The 11179-nt window shown below is 38.1% G+C and overlaps 1 protein-coding gene across 1 annotated transcript; it reads left to right on the forward strand.

Moving 5' to 3' along the window:
• Nucleotides 1-4715: 4715 nt before the first annotated feature.
• LOC116253057 (homeobox-leucine zipper protein HOX27-like) lies at nt 4716-10518 on the forward strand. The gene is made up of 5 exons (XM_031627793.2): nt 4716-4889; nt 4958-5203; nt 7167-7411; nt 9511-9590; nt 9790-10518. Exons 2-5 carry the CDS (start codon nt 4972-4974, stop codon nt 10070-10072), a joined length of 840 nt encoding a protein of 279 aa, XP_031483653.1. The 5' UTR covers nt 4716-4889; nt 4958-4971; the 3' UTR covers nt 10073-10518.
• The last annotated feature ends 661 nt before the right edge of the window (nt 10519-11179 follow it).

The raw sequence follows: 11179 nt of genomic DNA on the forward strand, positions 1-11179 counted from the left end.
GAAGAGCACATTTACCCTATTTGTTATGTATTATATGAAGCGTGCTTGTTCGCAAGTGAATGATAGAACTTTCAATGTAACCGATATTTGAAAAATAAAATACTTCGCTTTTCAAGGCGACCTCAAACCAAAAGCCCTATTTTGGAGGGATGGTATGGTCTTTTGGTAAAGGGGCGGGGGCAATTTCGTCATTGTGGAGGGTGACGGAGCTAGCTTGATGGGGTGACAAAATCTAAGTCCTAAGATTTTGTGGGTCCCGCAGTTACTTTTCTCACAGATGAGCATCTAATGATTTGTTCGTTCCCTCTATCCACGTGGAGAGACAAGAGTTTGACACGTCGTCTGTGGGACCAGCAGCCACGTGCTGAAGGCTCCCCGCTGCCGAGGAAATGAACGAATCGGCCCCTCAAGGAAAATCGTCCGTGGATATAGATAATGGACATTGACCCGATCCAGGAGGCAGTATCCGTTTCACCGTCTCGCGAGCCCATTGGGTTTGGTTAATATAATATGTTTACATGAACCCTTTTCTTGTTATGTTTTCAGAATTTTTTTGTTTCATGTGCATTATTTAAAGCTGTTTTCTTAATATTAAATTTCAGCTTTGGATTTGGTCCAACTTTTTTTTTAGAAAAGCAAAGATCTAATTCTAATCAAAATCACTTTTTGATAAGATTGCCATGCGAAATAAAGCAAGCGTCAAACTCTATGGTGTCAAAAGAAAGTGGTGGAGCCACATACAGCACATGCTTCTCTTAACTCTCCAAAATCTTTATATAAGTACCTATTATATTTGCATATCAGTGCTCTTTTTCGACGAAAAAATTCTATATTAATGCTTCTTTATGAAATTTTTTTCCAAAATCTTTATATAAGTACCTATTATATTTGCATATCAGTGCTCTTTTTCGACGAAAAAATTCTATATTAATGCTTCTTTATGAAATTTTTTGGCTCCGCCTTTGGAGAGAAAACACAAAAGTTTAGCTTCAAACTCAAGCTAGCTAGAGACTGGGCCACTCATTGGCAGGCCTTTGGTTGCTTAAGTTTTCCTAGCTTGTTCTAACTTACTTCAAAAAATCAAACATAAAGAATTAAGGCATATAATACGCCAGCTAAACAGACAATTTGCTTAAGAATTAATTCGGCTCATTTACGGCCGTCTTTTAGCGAAACATACCATTAATCAAGATCAATGATCTTTTTTCTTGTTAGTTTGTTGCTTGAATGCATAATTAATGCGCTTATGCATCCTAATGAGCACTTAAATAATATCGTAGTGCTTTTCATCTTATACATGATTTGTCATTCTGAGCATGTAGATGAATTTGGCCCCCAACATCGTGTACAAACTAATGAATATATGCATAATGAAGCCCAATTATACGTTGTCGTTGTCCCGACCTACTTAATCATTTTGGAGTATATCTTATGCTAAATCCAAACATAACCGTATAGTTCGTCGCAATAATTTGACGTTCACACAATATTCTTTTTTGAATGGAGATTGACATCATAATTATCTAAGCAAACTAGCTAGCGCGGCGAAATGGTAAAGATTTCAACGAGGTAGAATAACTTTTGGATCAACTAATAAAAAGTTGAGCATTTTTGTCTTCAACTTGTTAGCTTTTGTGAGCCATTTGCCAATTTGATCCATGAAAATGGAAAAGGAGATGTAGATGTTAAGGATATACCAGATCCACGAAAATGGTAAAAGATGTATTCGACTCAAATCCGATCGATTGACATCCCTAGTTGTCATATATAGAGGTGAATATAGGTAAAATTAATTAGGTTAAGCAGTATCTTTTGTCCTTAAAAAAGCAAAAAAAAAAAAATCAGTTTTTTAATTTGTGATGTTTATCTTACTTAATGTCCTACACATTGATGGATCGTGTTCACTTTGAACGTAGATAAAGGCAAAAAATAAATTAAAGTTAGCAAAATACGAAAGCATCCCACTTTTGTATGCACTAATTGTTCACATCGTTCTCAGGGAATACTAAAATGCCACTTGCATTATATTGGTATACTTCAATAAAGAAGATTTTCTTAATCTTGGCCTTCCACTGTGAACTTCACCTACCAAAGTTTTCATAATCATGAAAATCACAAGAATTAATCATAAACAGATAAATAGATAAGACAAGGCTTGGTCAGTTGCTAATAGTGGATCTTATGGCTTCTAAACATCTTAAAAGTTGGATATATCTAAGCTCTACTTCCAACTAAAAGCCCAAAACACTGCAATATAGAAAGAGCGATGAGAAGGTAAATTAAGAAGAAGACCATGTACTTGAAAAAAGAGGTTGGAATTGAAAAAATAAGAAAGGACGAGCAAAATAAATATTAAAATACATTAGAGGATTAGGCAGCATACGTATGAAGGAATTGGCATACTTTAAAAATACAACGTGTTCCCATGTTATCAGAAATACTCTCAAAGGAATGTCCACTAGAAATTGATGGGAACGGATCCGTTCTTTTCTTTAACTGGTTTGTCTCAAAGGGGATCTATAAACTAATTGTGCATTTGCACATGGTCATCTCCGATCCAATTCATTGTGGAGATCTCAAATCAGTTTAAGAACAAGATTAATTTGGCAAATAACTAATTTCCTCTTGAGTTAGGAATTTCACATCAATTGTTTGGATTTGGATCAAATCACATATTTCCTTAGGTTGGTAATGGAAAAATGTGATTCATTCATGCTTGTTATAGTATGGCGAACGACATCAAATTGTATTTGGACTTTGTTATGTCTACAAACTGCTCTCTAATTGCAAATTGGGGCAAGAAGAAGCACATTTGAACACTCTTAAGGTGGGTCTAAATGATTTAGGACCATGTAGCAACACTTGGCATTTCTTAATCCCACTTATACATTACCAATCATCAAGTTGACGGTGTTCGGCTGCCGCCTGTTTTAGACAATGAGTGACGTCAACACGAGTATGGATCATGTCGCGTCTAAACTAGTTTGCTTATCTAAAACACCAATTAATTCAATTTTCTAACTTGTAATCTGACTCAAAACTGTCAATTTTTGAATTTTTGTTGCTATTGATATATTTGATTGTTATATATATAAATACCACAAACAAATTCAAAGTATTGAATAAGTGCCCCACTAGAAAATTTTTTTGGCTCCGCCAGTGTTCGGATGATGGAAAAAATGGTGGCAAAATATCACATAATCTAGAAATAATCTTGTTCTTAGGTGGCTTTGTCCGGAAGAATTCATTTTTAAAATTCTAAAACCATTTTTTTTTATTTATTTTGATGTAAACGACGGTGGAGGAAATCAAGTCGCCGACTATTTGCCGATTTCCTCCGCCGGAAATCCGAGGAATTGGAAAGGAGGGGACAACCTAGCCGTTTGCGCCCACTTTCCGATCACTCCTTGGAAGCACCGTCGGAGCTGGGGCCCGGCGGGTCCTTCGTCCGCCGGCAATCATTGATGGCCGTACATCAACGACCGACTTTTACCGTCAACATGATTGGGGTAAAACAAAAGAAATTACACCGAAATATGATTTCTTTCGCTGTTCCAACTTTTTTCCTCTAAAATTTTTCTATGTTTGCTTTTCTCGATCTTGGGTAGTTAGGCCGATTGTTGATTGACGTGAAGGAGCGGTGCATGTCGCGATTTGTCTCGGTCGTAGAAGCTGCTTGTGATTTTATATCTCAGAGACATCTAGTTCAAGCTATATGGTGTGGTCTGTTTCAGAAACTCCCAAAGGCGGTACTTACGGTGGGAGGACGGCGTATAGAGAGAAAGAGAGAGTCATAGTTGCTGTAATATCCAGGATGATGAGACTGACACAACACAAAGGAAGAGAGTGACATAACGTTCCACATTGTTCGTTTATGAAGGAAGAGGATGGTGAAATTGTTTGAGTTATTCCAAGCACTAAGTTGTTACTTTATCTGCGGTTCCACATAACTATGAAAGAACAGCTGATGTTCTTAGTTCCTTTTCTAATTGATTTGAACCTATGATATCATATAATATATCGAATGGGGCCATTTTTGTGTGTAACAACATATTCATGACACTAATAGAAATCGAATGTTTGTAGAACATGAAAAGAGTTGGTGGTGGATCCCCAAGATTTTTGTTATACATATCAAATAAGTATGGTGTGCGAGAGAGAGAGAGAGATAAAATTAGCTAGTTTATCTTTGGACGTGATCACATTTTCCTCATCATTCCCTACTAGGATGTCCTGTACTGGAAAAATAATATATTCTGCGAGAAAAGGAAATAAATGTAGGTCTATGAATTCGCCGACAATACACCCAAGTCCTTCATGCAACAGCTACCTTGGTGTACCTTTTGTGAGATTGGTACATGTGATTGAACAGAGTGTCCATTGCTCCCTTACTTATTTACATATTAGTGCTCCATAACTATATTTATATCTACATTTTACCTTCACAAGTACGATCAAAATTCAGAATATATATATATATATATATATTCACTTACCTCACAAAGTTGGTCCATTGTTTTTCCAAAAAATAAGTAGAAAGAAGGAAAATAGGGCTTCATGCTTACCCACAGGAACCTTCAACAGCATCTACGTCAGGAAATAAAAAAGAAAGCGAAGGAAAAGAAAAGAAAAAGGAAAAGAAAAAGAAAAAAGGGGGTGCAAGCATGACTTTTTCCTCCATTGCATTATTTATTCGTTTGCTCTGAAAATTTTCTCTCCTTCACGTGTGAGCGTTGTCTTCTTTCTACCCTATGGGTCAAATTCCACCGACTGTTTCTTGCCACCTTCATCCTTCCGTGTATTTCATTCCACCAAATCGAAACAGGTTGAGACCGCTCTCCAACACCTATAAGAATTGCTCGCAACAGTCTCTTTGATCGTCATACGGGGTAGGTGGATCATCTTCTTCTCCATCAATCGGCCATTCTCTGCTGCCAATTACCAAGAATTTCTGCAGATCACCACCGGAAAATGGAGCTCGGTCTGTCTATTGGTGAAACACCAGACAAGGTCGCAAGAAGCACGCCATCGAGACTTCAAATAGCTCTAGCCATGCCTTTCAGTAGCACTATCGGCGATCCGGGAGGTGACGCTCATGGAGGTTGTAAGAGCCGCCGTGAACTGGTTCAGCTTGATTTGCTTCCCTTGAGCCCAGATCCAAGCCTTAGAGCTGATGTGCTTTCGCCTTCTGGTATCGTGAAAGGTACCTTCTTGCTTCCCGCCGTCGCCGGAATACCGCAAGATTTTCGAGAAAATTTAGTGGGCAGAACGTTTGATATTCTCTTTCCATGATTTGTCGGCGTCCTCATCGATCATCGCCACATATGTCCATCTCTTTCGTGTTTCTTTTTATTCTTTAAACGGATTTAAGCGAACAAGGTTCTTTTCCTTTTTGTATCTTGGAAATTTCACTAAGAAAGTCTACCCGTATGCAGGTTATCAATTCTTTAATATCTTTGTAGCCTGAAGTTTTAAAGCTCACTCACCTACCCATAGCCATTATGGCCTTGGAAGCTTTTAACTGCATGCAGCGAAATTGCCAAAAAATATTGCTGTATACTTTTTTTCTCTTCTTGATGAACATTATTTTTCTTTTTGTCGTTCCTATGGTACCTGCATCCGTCTTGGAGGTGATTCAGGGGATAGCAAGAAAGTACCAAAATACAGTTTCTAATTCCTTTGTTAATTTTACATGTAGATTATTAGCATATAGATGAGCTTTCCTTTTCTTTCTTTCTTTTTCACTTCTAAAAGTTGAGAGGATTAAAAATCCTAAACTAAACCCTCATAGAAAATGTTGACGGAAACCCCAATCGGAGGAGGAACTGATAGTGGACCCTCCATGGCCATACTGATCATGAAGCAGGTGTAAATTGGACGCGGTAAAATGAGAAGAACAGAAACTTATGTCCATGCATGCATCCTCTAAGTACAATAATCTCGGTTTCAAAACTATTCTATCTCCACAGTGACAACAACAAAATTTTATTTGAACTTTGTTTAATAGAATAGATCAGCAAACTCTTCGATCCGATTGACACTGAAACGTAGAAGTAGGATGTGGATTTGTTCTTTTTTCAAAACGGCAATAGAGCTTCATACAGTTATGTCTATGGATCCGAGTGTATCTCTTATGTAAATACTTTCTCTGCAGCAGTTATCATTACGAATCTTACGGCTAGTCATTGATGCGAAATAATTTGGTAGCTGCAGGTGTATTAAGCACCATAGGGGCGCAACCAAATTCTGCCTAAGGGGCACTACTTGTAGAATTTAAAAATTTTTAAGAGGCAACGGTATGTAAATGAAAAAAACTGTCATCAAATATCAATACGAAAATGAACTATTTTTGTGGGCCTGTGTGGGCAATTGGCCACACTTCCAAATTCTGTCTAAGGGACACTACTTATAGAATTTTTAAATTTTTAAGAGGCAACGGTATGTAAATGAAAAAAACTGTCATCAAATATCAATACGAAAATGAACTATTTTTGTGGGCCTGTGTGGGCAATTGCCCACACTTCCTCCGCAGGCATATCTCTTAATTGCGATAGATGGCCTTAACAAATCATGAATACGAAAAAAGAATTTGCAAATCTCCTCCTTTCTTTTTTCTCCTGGTGCAAGGACAAATTGGCAAGAGAAGTCCCTCCCTTTATGAGTTTTTGAATAAGATAGATGCTTTTCGTCATTTCTTGCAAGTTGGTCATCTTGTTACAGATCTGTCCGACGCGACTATCTCTGATCAGATAGACATCAGATCTTCTTCGATTAGTATTATTATTAATTTATTACTACTATTGTGGTTGTTATGGTTGTTGTCATTATTGCTATTATTAGAACCTTCCAAGGAACAGAGGACCTATTATGCTTTATGGCATCAGTCAATTTAACAAAATCTGTAAAAAGTTTCTTTGAGTAAAGATTTTGGTATCTGCAGTAAGTCTATATATCTACCACGATGGTTAATGTTAGAGAACTATCACGAATGGGTAAGTTTCAGTACCACCTGAATCTAGCTTCTTTATAGATTTAAGAGTAACAGTAAAAAGTAGGAAAATAATTCATCTTGGGCATGATTTTGCTGTGGGATCACTTCTGTCATCTATTTGTGAGTTGTAAGAGCTAAAATTCTAGAGGCATGGCGTTGCATTTGTGACTCGTAGCTCCAAAACATGATCACCATCGTCGCAGAGGTGGCGACACAGCGGCTGCGATCAGAAATTCTCATGGCGATGGCAGAAAAAGGGATTGGGAGGCTGCTGGAATCGAGGCGGAAACAGAGCGAGCTAGCTCAAGGTGCAGCGATGAGGAAGAAGGCGGGTCGTCGGCGAGGAAGAAGCTGCGGCTGTCAAAGGAACAGTACGCTTATCTTGAGGAGAGCTTCAGGGAGCACAGCACCCTTAATCCGGTAAGCCAAAAATTCTGCACCTACCATCTCTTCTTGAGTACAGATCGAATGCTGCTTGGCTCCTAAAAACGTCTCGCTTTTCATATGTGTCCGTTCAATAATCAGTCTCCTGTTTACAAATTCGTAAAGAGATTCACAAACTTTTGATTTCTTCTAATGTGTTTATTAACATATATATGTTTTCGATCTCGTTTTTGGAACCAGAACGATACAGTACTGTATCCGCTGATGGTCGCTGTTTGTATTGAGCCGTATCGGTAACTGTCAATCAAGTAAAATTAGAACTAATTTGCTACTAATATACCAGTCAATACGGGACCATATCCATTGATCTGGCGGATCAGAGTCCTTAAATGTTTGATATTCTAACTAGAAAACCATGCAGGTTGACCAATATGGTCAGGATATATAGGCTGATTCGAATCGAGTCAGTGGCTAAGTTATTTAATTCAACGGCCAATTCAATTAGCTTTTACCTTTTTCTTAAATTTGTAAGATTTTTTTATTTTTAATATATATATATACATATATATATATTTCAAAAATAATTTTTTAGTATTTGTAGCAGAAATTTACAGCCATAATATGTAATGCGACAAGAAATGATTTTCAAATGTTTCCGACTTGCAACTCCATCAATTTAAGTGATAGTCACTTGACTCACACCGAGAAGAGGCCACGATTTATGTATGAGGCCCGTTCCCTTTCTACCAATTATATCATTTCAAAATATTGGAGCAATAGATATAAATGTATGGGCTGGAAATTGAGTAACTTTTTCCAAAATTGTTTTTAATTTTTATAATTGTTATCAAAACTGAAAAAGGAAACAGATATCACAATCCGATATACGGTCCGATGAGTGCACGTTGAAAAATTATTATAATTTTCAAAAATTTTATTGTGGCACTTGAAAAAAAATTAAAAATATACAGACAACCTGCGAAAGTAAATTCAGAAAACTCTTAAGAATTTTAGAAAAGATTCTCAGCACAGTTGAAATTGTTTCTTCTTTTTAGACAATTGGAGAAGAAAAGCAGTTCAAATTTTTGAACGTTAGATAGAAGACTCATGGGAAAACGGGTCGGTATTGGATCAAGTACATTCAGAAATGCCACGGTATTAATGCTCATTTCGGTTTTAGTCTTGTAGCACATAAACCAAAGTATTTTCCTTTAAGCATAATTAGGTCTCTTATAATTATACTAACAAGGAACCTTCGAGAAATATAATTTTTTCCTGAATCAATGATATAAAAAATGTTGGTTCAGAAGTAAATTTTTTCCATTTTTGGGGCAAATGAAATCACCAACCTAGGGCAGTCTTTTATACAACCAAAATTAGTTATTCTTTATTTTTTATTAGCCACCCAAGTCCAATGCACCCCAAGACTCCAGCAGAGAAGGTCCTTTCTTCTTTGAATAGTGGGTTGTTAACGTCTCGCTCATCCTAAAAAACAACAAGAAGAATAAACACAAAGACCATAAGGCATGGTACTTGTTCAGTGTGTTTGGGTCTTGATAATGCACCACTCTTTTGGGCAACCCATTGTTCCCTCACATGTATTTGAGCTTTTTTTTCTCTGATTACAATCATAAATTTGGACACCCGAACACATTTGATGTGTTCAAGGCCCGAACATATAACCAGCTTGTTGTTGGTAAGAGAGTGTGTATTTTGTTCCTTCTCTACCGAGAGGAGTATTGGCAGATATATATGGGCTGGTGTGGGCGGATAGTGTGGACCACTGCCCACACCCACTAGCGGAGCCAGAATTTTTTTTTTTGGTCGGAGCATTAATTCAATATTCTTAATCTTATAGGGAGCATTTATATATATAAATGGTCAAATGTATTCAAACATTAATAAAATGTATACAAGTTAGTCTCCTGGATAGAAGTAGTCCTCTTGGACAGATACTTTGGTATCCCATGTGGTAAGTTTCTTAAATAGGCATTGGATCCAAATAATGGAACACTCGGATTTCCCAAACACCAGGCGGAAAGAATGATAAGCGCTGAACCAGATACTTATCTCTCCTATTCCATCAAAACAAATCGATTACATATGACAAACCTTTTCTTGGTTTCAACTTACAGAAGCAAAAGATTGCCCTGGCAAAGCAGCTCAACCTCCGGCCACGGCAAGTAGAAGTCTGGTTTCAGAACCGCAGAGCAAGGTATGTACCACCAAGCGATCTCTCTCTTCTTTTTCTTTTTCTGTGTTTTCAGATCAGTTGCACTCTTAGCTCTTAAGAGCATAAAGCCGAGACAAGTTACATTAATCGAACTGAGTTGTAGTAATATTGCGTGGATGGATTCGTTCCATGCATCAAATACTATAGAACCCACCAGCTGAACGATGTTTGAAACGATCAGGACTAAGCTGAAGCAAACGGAGGTCGACTGCGAGCATTTGAAACGGTGCTGCGAGACGCTGACGGAGGAAAACCGGCGCCTACAGAGGGAGGTTGAAGAGCTAAGGGCGCTAAAATCACTGCCAGTTTCCGGCGGGTGCTGCATCCAAGTCCCAGCAACAACTTTAAGCATCTGCCCCTCATGTGAACGCAAACACCCAGCAGAAAGGAATGCCAGTAGCTTCAAAGGATTCAACAGAACACGGTGCTTTCCTTTCCTGCAGCACACTTCTGCTGCAACATAGAAGAGTTGGAAGCAAACGGTTTTGATTGCAGCCATGCATCACCTGATCCGATCTCGGCAAGCAGGAGGGCCACACGGCAATGATGAATCCCTCCCCAACTATAAGGAATTAAGTTTTGTGTTTAAATCTGAGCCCAGTTTGGGATGTGATTAAAGATATGTAGATCTAGGATGTAAGTGGGTCGTGTCATTATGGCTAATCTGCTACTATCTAATCAAATATGGATTCAGATACGAAGGTGGTAAACCATACTATTGAACTTGACTAATTGGTTACTACCATATAATCGGATTTCAGATCATATTTAGGATCAGATGCGCAGAAGGTTGATCCATAAATAAATCGGATTTGGATTGCTTTTCACCAAAGGTGATGTGATCAGCCTGAGTTTAATCTCCATTGTAAACCTCGATGGATATCGGCAGTACTATGGCTAATTTTTTTCATTTGGCTGTCTGGAATTGTTTGCCGTATTCCCGCACATGCCGTCTTATAGTGTTAATATGTAAGAAATACCGTGGTTCGTGATCAACCAATCAGTTCAAAAACAGGCAATCGACAAATCAAGATGGACCCTTACAAGAGAAGGAATTGAACGACAGATCGTAGTTTTGGACGCCTCTACTGGCTTGCAACGGACTTGGAAGAGGAGAAAAAGGAAGTGCAGTCATGGGATAATTGCTTCACGGCTCCTTTTCCAAGTTTACAGGCAGGGGAAATTCTGGTTTCTGCTGAAAAAGATAGCAGGATGGTTCTAGTTGGTGGGGATAATTGTGTTGATAGTGGATCTTATACCATGAACGGGGATATTAATCTTGCCGGAAAATGAATTTCTGATCAACACAACAACATTCTTTTGGAGGGGTTGCGGTTAGCAAGGAGAATCATCTTGGTCTCTAGCAACAAAAGTTGGATGAGATGGCTTCAAGGAGAATCAGTCACTGATCCTGCTCCTGATGTGGTGACAATTTTGAGTTGCATACTTTGAACTGTTTTACTATGCCCGTCCTGTCCTCTCTTTGCAGTTGTTTGTCCATGGCTGTTTTGGCTGGCTTAAGATATAGTCCCATAGTTTTGGTGATTTCTTGTATTGTAAGTGTATGCAGA

The sequence above is a fragment of the Nymphaea colorata genome, chromosome 4 (genome assembly GCF_008831285.2).
Source record: "Nymphaea colorata isolate Beijing-Zhang1983 chromosome 4, ASM883128v2, whole genome shotgun sequence".
NCBI classification, from domain to species: Eukaryota; Viridiplantae; Streptophyta; class Magnoliopsida; order Nymphaeales; family Nymphaeaceae; genus Nymphaea; species Nymphaea colorata.

Coding starts and splice junctions, on each gene's coding strand:
- LOC116253057 (XM_031627793.2), top strand. CDS start 4,972: ATGGAGCTCGGTCTGTCTATTGGTGAAACACCAGACAAGGTCGCAAGA. Junction 7,412..9,510: donor AGCACAGCACCCTTAATCCG/GTAAGCCAAAAA, acceptor TTCAACTTACAG/AAGCAAAAGATTGCCCTGGC. Junction 9,591..9,789: donor TTTCAGAACCGCAGAGCAAG/GTATGTACCACC, acceptor TGAAACGATCAG/GACTAAGCTGAAGCAAACGG.